Below are 21,238 nucleotides of genomic sequence, written 5' to 3'. Positions count from 1 at the left end.
GAAGTAGATTGGAGTAAAATAGAGAAAACACCCACAGAAGAAGGATGGTTGTTCTTCAAAAATGTAGTACTAGAGGCGCAAAACAATTACATCCCTAAAGTATACAAATCTAAATGTAAAACTAAATTGCCAAAATGGTTTAATAGATCAATTAAAAAAAAAAATATTCAGCGAAAAAAGGCACTTTACAGAGCACTAAAAAAGGACCAAAAAGAAAGTACGCAGAAAGAGTACACAGAACTGCAAACGCAAGTCAAAAAGGAAGTTAGAAAGGCCAAGAGAGAAATAGAAATGAACTTTGCTAAGGAAGCTAAAACCAATTCCAAAATGTTTTTCCAATATTACAACAGCAAGAGAACATTCAAAGAGGAGATTAAATGTTTAAGAGATACAAATGGCAAAATCGTAGATGAAGAAAAAAAAAATAGCAAATATATTAAATGATTACTTTTCACAAGTTTTTACAAAGGAAGATACTGACAACATGCCCCACATGTCATCCAGTTCCTATCCAGTTTTAAATAACTTTAGCATAACTGAGGCAGAAGTGTTAAAGGGACTAGGAGCTCTTAAAATAAACAAATCCCCTGGGCCGGATGAGATCCTCCCAGTAGTACTCAAAGAAATGAAAGAAGTAATTTACAAACCGCTAACCAAGATCATGCAGCAGTCTCTTGACACAGGGGTGGTACCGACAGACTGGAAAATTGCAAACGTAATACCGATCCACAAAAAGGGAAACAAAACTGAACCAGGTAACTACAGACCAGTAAGCCTGACTTCTATTATATGCAAACTTATGGAAACTATAATAAGATCCAAAATGGAAAATTACCTATATGGTAACAGGGTCCTGGGAGACAGTCAACATGGTTTTAGGAAAGGGAGATTGTGTCTAACTAACTTGCTTGATTTTTTTGAGGATGCAACATCGATAATGGATAATTGCAAAGCATATGACATGGTTTATTTAGATTTCCAGAAAGCTTTTGACAAAGTCCCGCACAAAAATCAGTATTAGGCCCTCTGCTATTCCTAATCTACATTAATGATTTAGATTCTGGTATAGTAAGCAAACTTGTTAAATTTGCAGACGACACAAAAGTAGGAGGAGTGGCAAACACTGTTGCAGCAGCAAAGGTCATTCAAAATGATCTAGACAAGATTCAGAACTGGGCAGACACATGGCAAATGACATTTAATAGAGAAAAGTGTAAGGTACTGCACGCAGGAAATAAAAATGTACATTATAAATATCATATGGGAGATACTGAAATTGGAGAAGGAATCTATGAAAAAGACCTAGGAGTTTTTGTTGACTCAGAAATGTCTTCATCTAGACAATGTGGGGAAGCTATAAAAAAGGCTAACAAGATGCTCGGATACATTGTGAAAAGTGTTGAATTTAAATCAAGGGAAGTAATGTTAAAACTGTACAATGCACTAGTAAGACCTCATCTTGAATATTGTGTGCAGTTCTGGTCACCTCGCTATAAAAAAGATATTGCTGGTCTAGAAAGAGTGCAAAGAAGAGCGACCAGAATTATTCCGGGTTTAAAAGGCATGTCATATGCAGACAGGCTAAAAGAATTGAATCTGTTCAGTCTTGAACAAAGAAGACTACGTGGCGACCTAATTCAAGCATTCATAATTCTAAAAGGTATTGACAGTGTTGACCCAAGGGACTTTTTCAGCCTGAAAAAAGAAACAAGGACCAGGGGTCACAAATGGAGATTAGACAAAGGGGCATTCAGAACAGAAAATAGGAGGCACTTTTTTACACAGAGAATTGTGAGGGTCTGGAATCAACTCCCCAGTAATGTTGTTGAAGCTGACACCCTGGGATCCTTCAAGAAACTGCTTGATGAGATTTTGGGATCAATAAGCTACTAACAACCAAACGAGCAAGATGGGCCGAATGGCCTCCTCTCGTTTGTAAACTTTCTTATGTTCTTATGTTCTTATGAGTATGGTTTAATCAATACTGCTCCTAAGCAGACTTCAAACTAGTAATGCATGAATTAAATTAACTTTCAGTTTTTCTCTGTCAATGGAACAGAACAAGTAATTTCACTGGAATTTTTCATAGCAGGAAAAGAAATATACAACTTACAAAACAAATGTGATTATGACTGAAAAAGCAATATTCTAGCTTCAAGATCTGTTGTTATGATTTCTTTCACACAAGCCCAATTTAGAATGACTACATACTGTCAACAGGGGATCTGGCAAGTATGCCAAACAGTATGAAAATAATTTACATATTCCCCACCATCTAGAAATGGGACAGGGGCTATGGTACCCAAACTCAATGACCCGGACGGGGAAATGCGTGGCACCCACGGATTGGAGGAGAGGATGTGCTTGTTAACCAAAGGGTCATGAGGGAGGGTATAAATAGGGGTTGTAGTAAAGTAATCTGCTCCTTTGTAAATGGTTAGAAAAAAGACCTAAATGGAGACCCTGTATCGCTGGAAACGAGAGTGTTGGGTTTGTTACTGGACCTTTTGGTTTCAGGTCAAACCCGACGATTACAAACAAAGTGATACATGCTGCTGTATCACTTCATTAATTTATTGTACACAGGTGTTTGCCATAAGGCTCTGGCCATTGTACTTATTCAATAAACACTCTTGCACCTGGATATCGTTGTCTGTCTGCTTATTCCGCACTGCATTGCATCACCTGTGTTCACTCACCACTTCATCACAGGGCAGCAGTTTGTCTCAGTTTTGTTTTAACATATGATATCTTCAGTAACACCTTCCTTTACTACATAACTTAGTATTACAAGGTATTTCCATAAAATAAATAAATGCAAAAAGCTTACAAACTTATAAAAATGGGTCTTAATAATCCCATTTCAAATGATTGTGGCTCTACTCCAGTAAATCTATATTACTAGTAGTAAACATATTCCAAGGCTGCTGTAAAACTTTGAATGGGAGGGGGGCAATAGCCATTTAGCCGTTTACCATTTTAGGATCTGATCTTCTAAGGCAGGGTTCCAAAGGAACATAATAATGCAGAGCAATCTTTAGCGCCTGTTTCACAGAGAGACACCCACCTGACAGCAAACCCAGAGAAGCCTCGCTGCACAGCATTTTAAACCATTGCAGGTTTTACTGCACTTAGATACACCTAAGCCTGAATCATCAAGGATATGTCTAATTAATCCCCGGTGTGACTAGCAAAGCTTAAGATGTCTTACCATTCTTATTATCTATTACCCTGGGTATTATATCAAGCTGAAAAGTATTTTATTAAAATAGAAAAATGGAAGACAGTTATTTATTGTCAGAGATTACAAATGCACTTTGCTCCATGTGGAGGTTATACAAAAAGTCAAGCCAGTCTTTTTCTACCTCAATACATAATGCATAATACTTAAATCAACAGACACTCTGAATTGGAGCATATTGCAATGAAATGTGAAGAGTGTTTGAGTACTTTTGGGAAGCACTGTATATAATACTACTGTCATTTATTTACAGTACTGTCAGCAGCAATGGGTTTTAGCTATCAGCAAGATGATCCTGTACAGAATGTAGCACAACAGTAAATACTGTGGTACCGTTGTGGCAAGTTACCTTACCAGAAAGCTTTTTGCGCAAGACCAAATGTATTCTCAGCTGAAGGGAAAATATAGAAATACGGGAATGCACGTCTTTAATAAGACCTTTATGCTCAAAACATGTTTTTTTTCCAAATCAGTGACTACTCATTGTAAGGTGTATTAACACTGTACATTTATATGTACTGTACTGTGTGACACATACATGACACAGTGTAAGACTCTAGTGTGGGCTGGTTTCATTATTATTATTATTTATTTATTGTTTTTTTAAATACAAAAACTCTATATTAGGATTCCAATAGACAAATGTCCTTACATGCTCTCGCAGAATTTGCTGAGGGTACTGGGTTTCTCCTGGTTCCTTCGCTGTCGAAACCAGTGTTGAATGGTGCGCACATCCCAGTCCAGCTGCTTGGAAAGGCCTTCTAATCTCTTCTCATCAGGGTGCTAAAGCAAAAAGATAGAATAGTTCAGTGCAGCCTATTAATGCTACCACACAGCCTCATAATTCCAGGACACCAAGACATGACAGGTTTTGTTTTTTTTTTCCAACTCATCTCTAAACAAATTAATGTACTTTAAAATCAACAAGCAATGTAAAAGTGAGTGTGGATTGCTTGAGCCGCATCATAAAATGGATTTAATTGTTTATTTGCTTGGGGACGTGAACCAATCCTGAGAGCACCATAACAACAAAGCTTAAAACTGTACTGCTAGACACTGATCAGAAATATCTATACAAATACTGCAATTCCATCACTATAGCGAACTTTGCACTCACCCGCACTCTTTTTCATTGTGGTCCAGTTTCTATTTATTTAATATTTCTTCCTGATCACACAACCCCGCCCAATCAGACAAATAAATTAAATCAGCAAGATGTATGGCTTGATTGATGGAAACAATCCTTGCAGGAAGTATTCCTGCCATCAGGGAGGTGTCTGACTTTGGTACTATAACTTGTAAGTTAAACAATTCAGTTTATTTAGTGACAGATCAAGCAATGCACACTTAACTTTACATGATGACAAAAATCAATTAATTTGTGGCATGTTCAAAAACCTGTCCCATCATTATGGTGCGAGGTGGCAGCCCTAAACCCTGTTTAACATTTTTTTGTTAAAATCACATCAAGAAGGACGTTAGCAACGTACATCCCATACCACTGTTATAAATGCAAAAGTAAAATGGTATTATAAAGAAAGCAAACCACCATGACCTACAGCCACTGTATATAGTATAATAATACTTGGGTGAAATTCTAATAAACTGAATCAAAACATTTTTCAACATAAATAAATGCCTTTTAATATAAAAAAGAAGTCAGAATAACTCACAAATACTGCAAAGAGAGTCACTTGGCGTCCATTTTAAGTACAGTATTCAGGTAATGTTAGATAAAGAATAATTATTTATTTATTTAGTTTTAATCTGTAGAGCCATCATTAAACTACAGCATGGATTAAAGTTATAATTTGCATGAACATACAGTATGTCCCCCTACAGGCACAGTATGACAAACACACCTCCCCCTAACCAGCAATCTCATTAATGCTTGTGTATGTGTGTGTTACTCTACTACTGGATGCTGTTGTAAAGTAGACGGACACTCTTGTGATCCATAAATAACCCCTGAATAACATCAGCTTGCACGTTCACAAACAGTTACAGCACACAGTGTGTGACCAGCAAGTTCACTTGCCTTGGTAATTGCAGTGAAGACCTTCTCAAGAATAGCATTGGGTTGAGCTTTCTGTGGTCCAATTGCTTGGATTTTAAGGCCTAAGGCACATGGTCTTGCAATAAACCTGAAACAAAATACATGCTGGGGTTAGTTACACTGTCCTTTCACTATCTTTATAACAAATGAAAAAAAAAGACAAAAAAAAATCTGAAAAGCATTGTTATTCTTTCTTTTTAACTACTGTATTTACTAAGCAGCATATCTACACAGTGTGTGTGTTTCAGGAGATTCCTATAGTATCTAAGCAACATATTTATTAATGTCATTTTTTTGTTTGTTAGTTTTTTTTTACCCTGGTCTATTCTGATGCACTAACATTGTATATGTATCCCCTATAACAGTCTTCAACTAGCTTTCAACTACATTGCAATGGAACAATGGGGATGTACTGTATGTCACATTAGATTAATTAATGTCAAGACAAAGACATTTTCGTCTTTCATTAAAGAAAAAATGTGGGATTTCCATGAGTCTAAAACAGTAGCAAGCACACAGAGGACATTCATGAACATTCATTTCACATGATAACGATTCTACAAATGTGAATGGATGAATTACCTGTGAGATTTTTATAGTAAAGAAAGCATGCACAATAAAAAGGCTAAATCTGCAAATTACTTTCCTTAAATCAGGCTTCACATATGAGAAGCAACACCAGTTGGACCCTATTTCGCCAGGTACATTATCCAGTTGGCTTTGAATGAATGCAAGGTAGATTCTAAAAACAGAACAGGAATCCATTTAAAGTTCAAGTGTGATTTGAAGCAGTTTGCTCGGTAAAATCGTCACAGCAAGAGGAAGATTTATCTTTAAGTGAGAGATGGAAATGAGGAGTACTAATTTTGGCATTGTAGCAATGACTGGGAACATTACCCAGCAATGGATCATCAGGCACTGTTGTAAAGCATATCATCAACAAGACAAGATTATGCTTATTAAATCCATTCATTCAAATTATCACTTTGTTTTCAAAAGAACTATTGAAGAGTATAGAAGGGAACTTTCACTTGGCAAAAAAAAAAGACAATTTATGCTGACTGTAAACATTGCACATTCCAATTACTTTTTCCAACTGTTTAATTAACTTATATGAATATAAATTGTTCTTACTGCATGTGCTGGAAACGCAGCAATACAAAAAAAAAAAAAAAAAATCAGTGTTTTCATTAAACTTTATAACAAAGGTTTAAGAAACATATCTACAGTAGGTGAATTGACCAAAAAGATTTGAGAGCTTTTATATAGTTCCGTTCTATTGGAACACTCTACAGCACTAAATAAAATGTATCTGAGATTCTAAAATAAATAAATGCATTTATAGGGCTTTTGAAAGTTGTTGGATTGATGACTTGATGGGTTTATCTGAAACCCTGTGTAAATAACGTAAAGAAACAACAACACTTTACAGTCTTTCTTTATATCTATCTATCTCGATTTGTTCTGCATCATGTACTGTATATAATTAAAGATAACTAGGTCTAAAACAATGTCGTTTGAGGACAGTTTTATGTTTGCTGGAATTGGTGAATAAAATAAAATACAAGGGGAAAGTGGCAGGCTGGCGAGTGGATAGAGGCCCAGAGACAGTCTGTAGTTCATAAAAGTTACAATTTTATTATAAATACACAAAAATAAAAGGGCACAAGGGCCAAAATAAAGGGATTTAAACACAAATAAAGGAAGACAAAAAGCAAAAATAACAATTTCCAGGCTGGGCAATGCCTTCACTGGATTCAAACTTTCAAACATACAAACAAACCACCAACCTGCTTCCTCAGCTCCCTTCTCCCAAATGAGAAGCAGAGGCCTCCTTTTATGTCAGGTGGCTGGGCGCTGATTGATCGTTAATTAACCTAATCAACTAATCAACCCCAGCCACCTGAACATAATAAACCCAGGAAGGTAGGGGAAATTAACCCCATCCCTGCCAATTTAAAAAGGGCAGAGCTTTGCTCTGCCACAGGGACAGTCCAGACACACTCTGCATGTACCTTCAGTGCAGAAAAACTGCATGAACAGATTCAAGACATTCTGCAGGTGGGTGGAATGGATAATGAGAGAAATGACAAAACACCTATATATATATATATATATATATATATATATATATATATATATATATTCATTCTATGTAGCCATGGAAACAGAACACCACAAACCTTTGCATTTTAAACCATAACTTTTTGTAGTGTCCTTCTGGTTGAAGTATAATACATTTTAATTATCCCAGGGACTCCATTGAGATTAGCAAGTGCATACACTGGTTAGTGGATACCAAATCCTTGTTCTGTTTCACAGACTAAAAAAAAAAAAGGTCTTTTTCTACAACAATGGTGTGAAAATAAAAAGACCAGTCTTAATTGAAAATTTGTGAACCTGACAGGTAATTACATTTGCATGTAATCTTTTACCATTTCTAAGCAGCACACTGTTCTAAATAGTCGGCTGTTTGCAGCATACTAAAAAACAGTGAACAAAATACTGAACATTAATACACAATGATGATGTTGATATGGCAGTTGGCACTGCTGTGTCATTTAACTTGACTGGTGTCATCAAGCAACGATATAAGTTAAGCATGTTTGTGACAAAATGAGAGCCACCGGGAACATAAAGAGTAAATTACCTATATCCACTGTAAGCAAAAATGTAAAGGGTCATTCTACACCAACTCAACCAGAAAAGGAACATTTCGTTGTCCGTCCATCTCAGATTTTCCTAGAAAAATTCACCAGGAGGTTTTCTGACACGCCGAGGTCAGAAATGACAGACATTATTTTTTCTAAAAATGTCCCCTTCGACCTGTGACTTTGCAAAGGTCAACCTAAAGTGACAAAGCGACCTCGACCACAAAAATCACCCTGGGAGCAATTCAGACGCTACCATCATGTGTAGCACCGAATGCAATCTCTCTCTCTCTCTCTCTCTCTCTCTCTCTCTCTCTCTCTCTCTCTCTCTCTCTCTCTCTCTCTCTCTCTCTCTCTCTCTCTCTCTCTCTCTCTCTCTCTTTTTCCTACTCTCTCTCTCTCTCTCTCTCTCTCGTTTTCCTACTGTTGTTTAATACTGTTTCTAAAATAAATAAAATAATGGATTGCCATTAAGAATTTTTGTTTGTTTACTTATGACCCCAAATTGAGTGTGGATGTTTACACGTGCCACTGGTCATCAATTAAATATTTTACTGAGCTGACACCATAAGCTTTTACCAGAGCTCAGCACCTGTGTGGCTGGGCTGATTTAATTACTGTTTAACAGGACAGAACAATACATTATTTATCAATGCATGGTGAATACTTTTAAAACACCAGGTCTTTTAAATCACCATAGATATGCCTGACTCTTGTGGCTAATAATTTCAAGCAGGCTGTCAGTACGCCAGGGGGCATACAATGGTAGTGTGCAGAGGGAAAGTAATTTTAATTATACCCGAGAAGCCCAGAGCTGGCTTTTATTCTGTTCACACATTGCTAAGTGCTTCTCTCTCAGAGACTGCTGGTGAACAATGCTGGAGCTCAGAGCCACTAAAAGTTTTGAATACACCATGAGCAAAAAGAAAGCAGTAGGTTGTAATTATGTTCTTTTCAGCATGGAATACATTTAAGTCAAGGCTCTTTGTGGCTTACAACAGGGCACAAACAATAAAGAAACCCTAATCGCCCTGTGAAAATGTCATTGTATTTGGACAGATTATATAGTACATTCTGGTTGTTATGCTCAGACTAAGTTTACTTCATCCCTGTATTAGAAAGATTAATTAAACACTGTCTTTATAGATTTATATCTTATATAGTATTGCCAACCCAACGGATTCAGGATCACAGGAAAACAGGATTTGGAATCTCAACCAATGACAGATATGATACCACATTTCATAGAAAAAACTGCAACTGCTTACATGTTTTTAATTTATGTTTCTGAAACAAAAAGGGAAAATGTGTTTCAAAACCAGACTCAATCCAAAGCAGCCAAAGCAGCCACAAGCCTTGCCAGGGCACTAGCCTGTCAGGCTTCTGCACAAGAGGCCAAGCAGCCACAAGAACTCTGGAACCCACAGCAGGTACCGCTGAACCAGCAACATTCAAATTGGAAAAACTTTATAAATGTATGTGGTGTGGGCCCACGCTGCACTGTTACATATGTCTGGCATCAAGATACAGTCTTTTCTCTCCCCATGAAAAGACGTCATAGTACCTCTAGTCGAATGAGCTGTAACATTACCCGGAGAGTTAGTCTGTTGCTTGGAAACTGCCTGACCCTGAGTACGCGACCCACAACATACCAGTAACTGGGCTGTTTGTCGCCATGATTTAGAGTGTGTTAGACTCCGATCTTCAGAAGGGAAAGGGGGTGGATGTACGGGCTCCAGTTCCACCAGCTGGTTCAGGTGAAACTGCGAAATCACCTTAGGCAGAAAAGCCAGGTTAGTATGTAAAGTAACATTATCACCACCGCTGGCAAAGCACAAACAGGAATCCTCTATCGAGAGAGCCTGTAACTCACTAACAAGTTTTGCTGATGTGACAGCCAGGAGAAACGCAGTCGTTAAGGACAACAATTTAGGGTCCCCAGAATGCAGAGGTTCGAAGGGAGCCTTCGTGAGAGCCTCAAGGACCAAGCCCAGACGCCACGATGGAACCGTGGGTTTAAAAAGAGAGGGTGAAGCCTCCTAGTCCCTTTCGTGAACTGAACTGCCAAAAAATGAGCTCCGGGAGACAATTTTTAAAGTACCACTTCAGCTTACCCTCCTGTAGTCAGTCCTATAAAAACTGCAAAATAATTGGCATGGGGCAGAAAGTGGGGTCTTGGTCTCTCTCTAAGCACCACTCCTGGAAAATCTTCTATTTATGTGAATACTGAGACCTCACTGAAGAGGCTCTAGCATTCTGCAGTATGGCAATAACAGTCTGAGAGGCCGAGGGTACTCGGATGCTCCCGTTTAGGGGCTAGACCTACAGCTTGAGTGATCCGGGTCCGTGACCCTAAATTAGCTGGCTCCTGGGGGGTGAACCATATCCTCCTGTGCCAGTATGGTGCCACCAGGAGGGCCATAGCACCTTCAATCCGTACCTTCTCCAGGAAGGATGGGATAAGCGCCAGAGGAGGGAAGGCATAAAGCATACACTGAGGCCAGCTGTAGGCTAGGGCATCAATACCTTGGGGGACCCAGCCTCTCTGAATCGAGAACCACAGGAGGGCAATGTGGACTCTTCGGAGGCAAAAAGGTTGACTACTGCCTTGCCGAACCTGTGCCAAATCCTGGCTACCACCTGGGGATGTAGGCGCCACTCTGTGTATCATAGAGCCTCCCCCTCGACAGCAGATCTGCCATCTGGTTCGATACCCCCAGCAGATTGTCCGCCCTGAGGGAGAGAAAAAGCAGCTGTGCCCAGGTAAGCAACCGGAACACCGCCTGGTGCAATCCCGGGGACCACAGCCCCCCTGGCGATTGAAATATGCCACGACCGTGGTATTGTCCGTGCGCACTAGCACATGCCTGCCCTTCAGTAGAGATTGAAACTGGTGCAGGGCCAGGTGCACCACCCTCAGTTCCAGCACATTGATGTGGGCGGACTGCCCCTTGCCAATCCAGACCCCACGGATCCCTCTGTCATTCCACACTGCCCCCCAACCGACGATGGAGGTGTCCATGGTTAGCACTTCCCGGTACACAACACCCATGGCCACTACTCTGTGGAGGTGGTGAGGACTCTTCCACCAACGCAGGGCCCGCCAGCATGACCAAGACACCATCAGCCAGCGATGTCCGTCTCGGGACCGGTGAACCAGAGGAGGCTGCGGCCAATAACTGTTGGCACAGTATCACCTGCACAGACTATCTGAAATGGAACAGGGACAGACAGGCTTGCAATGTACTTACCCTGTCATCGAACAGGAATCCATCCAGATACTCAGGAAGACCACCACTTGCGCCGACTGCAGAAAGTTCTTCTTCAAATTGAGCACGAGCCCCAGCCGGTTTTGATGCTCTATCACCAGAGCCGTGCAAGGCATGGCTTGCTCCCTCAACTGGCCACAAATGAGCCAGTCGTCCAAGTTACTGAGGAACCTCAACCCCTGCAGCTGCAGCAGTGCCAAGACTGCGTCCATGCACTCGGAGAAGGTATTGGAAGCCAGAGACAGACCGAAAGGCAGAACACAAAACTTGTATGTGCTCCCCTAAAAGGCAATGCGAAGGTATTTACTGTGGCCCGGACGTATCAGGATGTGAAAGTATGCATCTCGAAGGTCCACGGTTGTGAACCAGTCGCCTGGCCAGCCGGACAGACTGGAGAATGTGACGTTTACTGAGCATCTTGAACTTCCTTTCCTTCAGAATTTTGTTCAAGCATCTGAGATCCAAAATAGGGCGGAACCTGCAGTCCCATTTTTTCACCTGGAGGATCTACAATGCGAATTGCACACTTTGCGCACAAAGTAGCCAATTTTCATGCAAGGACAGAGGCTTGTGAAGGGTTGGACACCAAGGTGTTCACGAGTCCTTGGAAAGAAGGAAGCCCGGCGCGAAACTGAAGGGATTAGCCAGAGTGAACGGTTACAAGAACCCACGTGTTGGTGGTGCATTGCCTCCATGCCAAAAGATGATGCTGGCTGAACGGGTGCAGGGCCTGTTCCTGGAGCCCATTAGGGTTGCTGCTGCTCTTGCTGCGCTGCTTTTGGTTGGCATTACATGTATTGAGGGCATTGCTGGTGCCTCTGCCTGGCACTGCCGACCGCTGCCAAGGGGCGATTGTAGGGTACAGCCTACCTAGCACAGGTGGAGCAGACACTGGGACAGTGCACACAATGGTTTGGAGTGCAGTAGCTCTGGGCTTCCATCGCTGTTTCCCCTGACGCTGAGTATATGCAGGATGTGGAAGCAGCTCTACAAGCTGTTTTGACGACTCCCCCGCCCTGGGAGACCTGCAGTATCTCCTCCATGGCTGGCCCGAAGGTATAGCCGTGGGAGATAGGCGCGCTGTGTCTTCGTGACCCTGCACTGTTTATTTGGGGAGGAGAAGTCCACTGAGGAATCAACGAGCGAGAAATGCTGGAGCTGCTTCTTCATGCCCTGGAGCTCATACAAAGCTTGCACCCGCTTGGAGCAAGTGGCCACTGATGCTGAGCTGCCCCACGAGAACTACACCATCTCCAAAACGTCCGGGAGGACTGGGAGGGGATTACAGAATTGTCCAAGTGATGCCGAGGTCTCAAAAAATGATTGGTAAACCTGGGTCTCCTCAGTCCATGGAATTTGAACTCAGGCAGCAGCTCTGCTAGCTTTTCTGCCAGCTGACCACTACGAGCCGAATAAACCTCCAATGGGGAGTCCTCAATGACGGAGGGTTCCTCTGTTCCCCCTTCAAATTCGCCTTCCTCCATGGAGGCGACCAGGGACACTACATCTTCTTGCTCCTCCTCAGTCACCTCAGACTGAGGGAGAGGAAGGACTAGTATTGGGCCAGGAGTGGGTAGTGCCCCTAGGGCTGGAGTGGGTGCAGGGGGAGCTGCCAGATTAACAAGGCACTGTAGCAACGACGGAGAGTTGGCTCTCTTAGCACGGGTCCTTTTTTTGGAAGCTGCAGCACACCTTGCAAAAGGCGAGATCTGCCAGTGCCCGCTGAGCATGTTCAGAACCCAGGTCCAGGCTGGCCCCACACCTTACACAGTCGTGAAACATCATTCAATGACCCGTGCTATACACTGCAGGTATATAAGTGCATGGGGTGCTCTGCATGTGAATGCCATGCACCTGTACCAAGCACAGAGGAATACACCAGTGCTATGCACGGAAGCACCGAATAATGGACCGGAGCTATGCACAGGAGTGCTATGTACCGGGTTAAAGCATGGACACCGAGGCGCACCGAGCATGGGGCACCAGGTGGGTGTATGGGGTACTATGCACTCAGGTGCGTGGGTACCACTGAATAAAGTCCATGGTGCTATGCACAGGGTTAATATGCTGTGTTATGCCGAGCCGGTGCTACAATGCACTGGCACACTAGAACACACTGTAGCCGTTTATCGAAGACAGAGGAACAGCAAGTAGATACTTTTTAAAAATGATTTATTTATTTTTTATTTATTAAAACTGGAAACAGCAGCTGCCACTCCTCAGCAATCCGCACTAAAAACACACAGTCGTGTGATTTTAGTTTAAAAAAATACAGAAAAAGAACTACCGTTGCATCCAAAGGAAGGGACAAGCCAGGTTCCAAAGAGGAATAAGCAAGGCAATAACTTGCCAAAGAAGAGTCTCGAAGAGCACACAGAGCAAGTGGAGACACGTCTGCTCAGGTTGGAGTGAGGAATGAAATGGCTGAAAAGGTTTGTTCCCTGTATGTGAATTAGTGGTCACAGAGGGCCTATCAGGCAGCTTTTTAAATATGTTCTCTGGTCACGTGACATTAGTGTCATTCCCCAACCAGTAATGGTTGTTGACATTTCGAGATTGAAAGGGAAATAATTTAGTACAGTAAAATCAGCTCCACCTTTACATAATATTTGCACTTCTAAAAAGCAGTGCAATGCTTTGGGGTCACAAAAAAGTTAAGAGCAGCCAGCTGCAGAATGTCACTGCTATCTAGGTTAAACAGTTGTGATATCTACAGAGAGGGCCAGGTTTAAAAAAAAAAGATCACCTAAACACATATGTGATATAAAAAGAGAAAGTTTATTTTTAATAAAGATGTGACGTAAAGACACGATTGGAACTTGTAATAGCATTTAAAATAAATTGTGTTCTGGTCATGTTTTTATATCACATATTTGAGTTACTTGTAACTTGGACTGTTTAAGTAGACATCACATGTATACTGCTGATCATTTTATTCTAGCTTGGCTGTTTAAGGCTCTCTGAAATGTTCTCGTCATAATGTACCTCTGCAAATGAAAAGCCCATAAAATGAAACAAACAAGGTGCCTTGATGGAACTCAAACTCTTCACACTGCTTCAACTGTCCTTCAACCTCATAATCCATGTTCTTGCCTTTCAGCACTGACAGCTCTTTGGGCACCTGTTTTCTGGAGTGATCTTTCGATTTTTTGGTTGTGTTTATCTATTTATTTATTTATTTATTTATTTATTTTACTTCAGCTACATTCATACTGAAATGCGCTGCTTTTATAAAACACTTAAAAAAATCTTTACTTTAGCTTGTTCTGCAGTATCTGTTTTTTTGTGCTTGCAAATATCTTACCATTTATATCTTGATCTTAACTAAAATTGGCATGTGCAGATTCGCATGAAAGAATGACTACAAAATAGCGCAACGAAACAATTTATTAATGGCATTGTTAGTTTAGACAGGTGTCAAAATAAATATATTCTTCACCCTTGCATCCTTCCACATAATGTACAGCTTTTATGGGCTTGTACTGTATAACTAAGCTGCGTTACAAATATACAGCGCGTAGAAGAACATTGCTATTGATACTCAAGTTTGCCCAATCCTGAATTAACTGCAGATAATCGATGTAACTGGAAAACCTGATGTCATTGACGTCTACATTGATTGCAACATTAGGTAAAGCAAGATGTACAGTGCTTGTAATACTAAAGTACCACGGTAACATTTTAACAAGGATGTATGTATAGACCGACCAAGTGAAATGCATGAGAACAAAGAATAAGAGTTCGCCTCCTAGACAGCTATAACTTACAAGATTGCTAGGTCAGTTGAACTTGATTGTGGTTAAACACATATTAGTAATAAAATTTCATGTAAATTGGTAACTGATCTCGACTACATTTGTATTAATATAATAATTAATATTAATAATTATAATAATTATGAATACCTTTATTCCTGTATAGTACTAACAGTAGTTCAAATACATGTTAAGTGGTTACCATTAAAGATTTATCTCACATATCACATCATGTACATACATTAGCCTTTTATCTGTCTTTGCTGTACTGTTGAAACAACACACTATCCCAAACATATGTATCTTAAATTATGTAGACGTCGTGTTTTAAAAAAACATAAATAAAATAATAATAATAATAAAAAAAAACACAGATACTGTCGTTTTGTTATAAACCTCCAACCCTTAGTAGGAAATGCAAATCTACCCAGCCCTTACCTTTCAAAAACCAGCCGAATCATGAAAATGCAGAACGCCAAAGGAAACGCCAGATACAGATCCTCAGCTTGCGGGAAGGTTGCTTCGTCTGTGTTTTTTAAATCTGCCCAGGTTACATTATGTGGGAGCCAGAACCTCTCATTCCAAAACCAGGCTAATATACCTGTCATTTTGATTCTTGCGTTTTTATATTCTCTCTTTATGGTCTTCCTCCGTTTTCCCTTTCAGTCGCTTAGTACCAACGCTCCCTGAAGCCTGATCCGTACAGGTCTGACTGTGTGATGAGATCAATCTCAGCACCGCCCGTTAATTCTTCCCCTCTCTTTTTCTCTCTCGGGAAGTGGACTGTCAGACGCCATCTAGTGCTCCTTAACTGATTGGCTCAACGAGATGTCACACATAGCAATCAACATATACAAAATGTGTACCGATAGGAACGTAGCGGGGGCTACAGCAGCATTAGCAAAATGGGGAGGGTTTAAAAATAAAATAAATAATAATCTTGATTTGCTTAATGACATCTAAAAATAGGTTATGTACATATATCTATACTAAAAATAGCAAAATGCATGCGCACTGAACAATGAATACATGTTGACCTCCCTTCTAATTTGGCACCCTCTCAAGCGCACCTACTCTCATCCCTCTATCTGCAGTGCTTATGTATAAAGGTATTTTAACTATGAAGATCTGATATACAGAAAATACATTACTAAACATCTACCTTGCCATTTATTTTGATTGTGCAAAATAAGAAGCACTAAAAAACAAAACATCAGCCTGACACAGTATCAATACATAAGACAAGCCACTACAGCTGTGAGGGAAATTAATGTCATTTCTGTCAAGAGCCAATTTGATTTTATACCATACTATATCGTTAATTTAACGTTTGTTTTTCAAATTTCTCCTAATTTATTTAGCAGCGTCGATTTGGGAATACGTCAGATTACTTCTATTTGCTTTTGATTTTTTTTTTTTTTTTTTTTTTTTTTTTTTCCACTTTGATATTTTGCTTGTTGATTGTTGGCGGGTTTTTTTTTTGTTGTTGTTGTTGTTTTTTTTGGAAAATCTGTCCATCTGTTGGTCCAGCGAATGCATATGACATGTGAGGTATTAAAGCCAGCTCATTCTACAGATGACGATTACCATTTGGAGAAAGTGCCGCTGAGCACAACGGTGGACGTGCACTGTAGCGTAGGCAGAGCACGTTTGTATAAGAATGCCCTCTGCTGGAATGTAATAGTATTGAGATTCATGTCTGAGTTATCAGCACCAACATGTGTGGAACTGTAATTACAGCTATTAAATACAGCATTAACAAACACAGCCATTATGAAACACTGACCGTTTATTAATATAAATCCAACCTTTAAAAATAACTTCAAACGTGACCTCATAACTTAGAAAATGTTTACAATATGTTGTTTACTAAAGGGTTGAGTACCTATATTTAATATAGCCCCCCTCCATGTATGTCAACATTCATTCAGACCTCCATTCAACGAACATTAAAAAAGGAAAAGATGACATTTTCAAAAACAAATCTAATAGTTCATCAGCCTTTTGATTTAAGAGAAAGAAAAAATAATAATCCATTATTCATAGGTAATCAGAAAGACAACTGCATGGGTCAAACTCGCCACCCAAGATGTTTTAATGCATTGAGTAATAATAACAACAACATATAAATGTTAACCAAATGTCGTTTCCTCGTTTTGACCTTTATGCGACTGGGCGAGCTGCTTTTCACGTTAGGTATTTGTCTGTCCAAGACCTCATACCACCAAACTCAACACTACTCCCTCACGCTGAATTTTACACACACACACACACACACACACACACACACACACACACATATAATAATATATATATATATATATATATATATATGATATATATATATATATGATATATATATATATATATATTATAAAATTCTAAACTATAAATAACAACGATTTTATGTAACGGAAACACTGGCACAATAACAACAAATAACAACTTCAATGCATTTTTAATATACGAAGAGGAAATGTGACTCGTTGTAATTTTGCATACAGTTTGGATTATTTTTTTTACCCTGACACCTCCTTGTCCTGTGGTGACACTAGTGAGAGTGTCACATTGTCTGGATGTTTTGCATCGTAGGCGGTAGTAATCCCCCGCAGTGACTGACTAGACTGAGTCAGTGAAGAGGTGAAGGGGTTTCGCAGGCTCACAGTATCTGAACAGCAGCATGATGGCGGAGCACAGCGAATCTCCTATTCACGTCCAAATTCCACAACCAGCACAGACAGGCAGCTGGCCCATTAGCAGGGAGTCGTATGAGCTCCAGGAGGTTATAGGTTAGTCTCTACGCTACATTCAGTGATGTGAATTGTGTTTGATTTAAACCGGTCTTTTTTTTTTTAAATCAGTCGAAAATTACAATAAGGCCTACCGGCTTTTCGATGCAACTACTGGTGCTGCTGCTGTCTTTGGATGCTGCGGATGCTATAAAGCGCAGTATTTAATTTTTTTATTATTATTATTATTATTATTATTATTATTATTATTATTATTATTTTATTATTATTATTTTATTTTGTGCTGTTTCATGTATTTTCAAGAAGGTTAATTAAGAATGTTTCGAAGACCATTTCAGCAAAAATGATTTTGAACAGAAATGTGTTTTTAAATTGAACTTGTAATTTTTGAACATGATTTATTTGCATCGCAATTAACGGTATCTCTACCTGTAAATGATGATTTCATTAATGTAATACCGCTGCATTTTAAATTCATGTTTGACATAGTGGACTTTATCACAGACTTAAAAAATTGAAAACGCGACAGTTCGCATTATTCTAAATTGTGCGATATATGAAATAACTAGAATTTTTAAATACACTTGTGCTCTGTACTTTTAATTTCATGTTACACTGGTCCCGCCTCTATTTCAAGTTTTGCGAACAATCTGTACTGCCGTTCTGTGATTTAAGACCAAATATCTGGTTTGAGACCTTATTTGAACCGAACTGGTATTGTACCCACAGTTATAATAATATGGGCTTTTGATGGCGTAATTGGGCAATATGACAATATGGGTGCCTTTTAAGAAAAGTGAGTATTTGATTGTTTGTTTTACAGATATTATATAAAAAGACAACTTTAATAATTTATTCTCATCACGTTGACTCTCTTACTCCACCTGCAGCCAGTACTCTGTATCTACACCTTGACAATATCTGTGATTTTTTTTATACTTTTGTTTGACGGTACAGTTTGTTTTCTCTGCAATATCTTATAATATACCCGCTTTATGGATACGTCCCACAGTGTGTAAAATAATGCTGACGCAAATTGATGTCGATGACGGGGGATAACTCCCTGATTACCTTTGCCCTGAAATGCTGATCTGCTATCTAATTTCCAAGCATAAATCTAGAGATGACACATTCCTGCCCTGCACTTACAGTATCTGTCATCAGCAGTTGTGACATATCTATATTTTTAATAATTATACAGTGCTGTTTAAGAAGGTTCTAGGTAAGTGTACAGTACTTAAGTGTTTGGAAAACAAAAACAGAAAACATGGTGACTGACGTTTTTATTTTTTTTTCTTTTGGTGTTGACTGCAACAACAGCTCTTATTTGTGAAGGAATGCCATTCTGTTCAAGATAAACATATGCAGTTTCCTTTTAATCTGCAGGTAGTGGTGCTACAGCTGTTGTTCAGGCTGCCCTTTGTACACCCAGACAGGAGCGAGTTGCAATAAAGCGAATCAATTTGGAAAAATGCCAGACAAGTATGGATGAACTGTTGGTGGGTGAAAATATAAATACTTTCTTTCCGATATCTATGTAATGTGTCTCTGTTCTTTAGTAGATACCATCCATCAGCTGCTGACTATTTCTTCACTTACTAGCATGTTTTGCTAAAGCACTATAGCTGTATTAACGTTGCAATCAATGAGTCAGTCTTTATTTTATATAGCGCCTTTCATAGTGGACCACCATCACAAAGCGCTTTACAAGATGCAGTAACAACAAGAAAATCCGTAATAATTCAAATACAGAGAAATGCTTAATACGTGATATACAATAAAAAACAATGCATAATATATTAAATACAGTGGAACGTACATAATGCATTAAATAGTACACTACAGTGGAAAGTGCATCCTTTCCATTTTATAATAATGCATCCATCTTATAATGTTATACTCTAACTTGCAATTTAGCTACATGATGCTATTCACAAAGTACGTCAACAACAGTCCACCTGATCCGTCACTAAGTTAATTCATAGACAGACAACCCAAAAAAACAAATGACTAACCCTGGACTGTTAATGGCCCCTGGGGCCCATACTTGAACATCCCCTGATAGAAAGCAGCAGGTTAGGGTAGCACAGTTGCTTCCTATGTCATGTTATTTGTAAAGATATTATAACTGCATCCCTAAGTACCATAACTCAGTCCCACTCTGATAGTTAATTACTATTAATTGCAGTTGGCGAATTTTACATTTTAGTTTTCACTGGGTGTGTGTAAAATATTTTTATCAATTATAAGGCAGTTGGAATTCAGGTTATTTATTTATTTATTTATTTATTATTTTTTTATATAACCCTACGATAAGCAAATGTCAGTAATCTAAATTGAGTGTGATTGGATGAATCAACAATGTCCAGTAATTGCTAACATCAGACAATGGACCCTGTTGTGGAGGGAATCTTAAAACACAATAGAATTCACAAGTGTGATCAGCTGAGGGAAGGGATCAGGAAAGTGAAATAGACACATGCTTTATCATGAATATTAATTTATCCCCCACAGGCAATGAATGTCCAAGGCGGCAGTGAGGGGGGTGGGTCACTTGTCTAATTATGGTGAAACTTAGTATGGTCATTAATATGACATCTTCAAGGTATTAAAATATAGTTTGTGGCTTACTTTTCCATGAGTTATGGTGTTTGATTGGTTTTAGCTAGCAAATTGCTGAAAGTTATTCCACTGTGAATACTTTGAATGTAGGTCACAGTGTGCATCATTTTGATAATATTGATATCTGATTGGTGACCGCTTATGCATGGGCATTTGTTATGAGGTTATTTTCAACATTTGTTGTTTGTTTGTTTTTAGTTGTTTGAAGTTATGAATTAAGCTTTAAGTGTATTACGTGATTCAGAATGTTTTGCTGAGTTGAACTATTGCATATTTTAGTGAGATGGGACTTTTCCTACTACTCTTATCCATTTAAGTGCTAAATCTTACATCACAAGATGAGTCACTCGGAGTTACTGTGATTAGTGGTAAACGGCCATTTATTGAAATACCATATTAATTCACTTGTTCTACTTATATCAGCTGGTGCCAGTATTGGATTCTAATAAGTCATATATGGTATTACAAATATACAAATACAATATAAATAATTATAACTTGAATCATGACAGTGGATTGCTCAACAGCAACTTTATGTTCATCTCCATTGTCTCTCAGCAATGTGCTCTAATGGGCTGAATGCTGATAGAGTGCCATAAGTTTGTAAGCTTGTTCCATGTTTTGCCAAATAATTTCCTGGTGGCTGGATTCATGTGGGATTCCTGGGAACATCATCAATTCCAATGCATATGTATTCCAATAACAAATGCAATTCAAACTCTTCCTTCCCTTTTGTAACAGAAAGAAATTCAAGCAATGAGCCAATGCTATCACCCAAATGTGGTTACTTACTATACTTCATTTGTTGTAAAGGACGAACTTTGGTTGGTCATGAAATTACTAAGTGGAGGTAAGTTGTGTTATTTGTGTCATTTTGTAAGTATTTATTTAATG

General features: G+C 39.2%; 2 protein-coding genes across 3 annotated transcripts in view; one reads left to right on the top strand and one right to left on the bottom strand.

The window, feature by feature from the left end:
- Positions 1-15,744, bottom strand: part of LOC121323660 (ceramide synthase 6-like) — a 38,666-nt gene extending 22,922 nt beyond the window's left edge. Inside the window, exons 1-3 of the mRNA XM_041264850.1 lie at positions 15,411-15,744; positions 5,280-5,385; positions 3,894-4,024 (exon numbers count right to left, since the gene is read on the bottom strand). Of these exons, the coding sequence (XP_041120784.1) occupies positions 3,894-4,024; positions 5,280-5,385; positions 15,411-15,580 (407 nt within the window). The 5' untranslated portion in view covers positions 15,581-15,744. The remainder of the gene's footprint in view (positions 1-3,893; positions 4,025-5,279; positions 5,386-15,410) is intronic.
- Positions 15,745-17,505: 1,761 nt separating this feature from the next.
- LOC121322689 (STE20/SPS1-related proline-alanine-rich protein kinase-like) overlaps positions 17,506-21,238 on the top strand; it is a 28,605-nt gene continuing 24,872 nt past the window's right edge. The window contains exons 1-3 of one of the 2 annotated variants that reach the window (XM_041262891.1): positions 17,506-17,761; positions 19,109-19,221; positions 21,086-21,194. In XM_041262891.1, the coding sequence (XP_041118825.1) occupies positions 17,653-17,761; positions 19,109-19,221; positions 21,086-21,194 (331 nt within the window). In that variant the 5' untranslated portion in view covers positions 17,506-17,652. The remainder of the gene's footprint in view (positions 17,762-19,108; positions 19,222-21,085; positions 21,195-21,238) is intronic. The other variant, XM_041262892.1, reaches the window with a different exon arrangement.

Source organism: Polyodon spathula, chromosome 11 (genome assembly GCF_017654505.1).
Source record: "Polyodon spathula isolate WHYD16114869_AA chromosome 11, ASM1765450v1, whole genome shotgun sequence".
NCBI classification, from domain to species: domain Eukaryota; kingdom Metazoa; phylum Chordata; class Actinopteri; order Acipenseriformes; family Polyodontidae; genus Polyodon; species Polyodon spathula.
The sequence above is the reverse complement of the archived record's forward strand: the minus strand, read 5'-3'. Positions and strand labels throughout refer to the sequence as shown.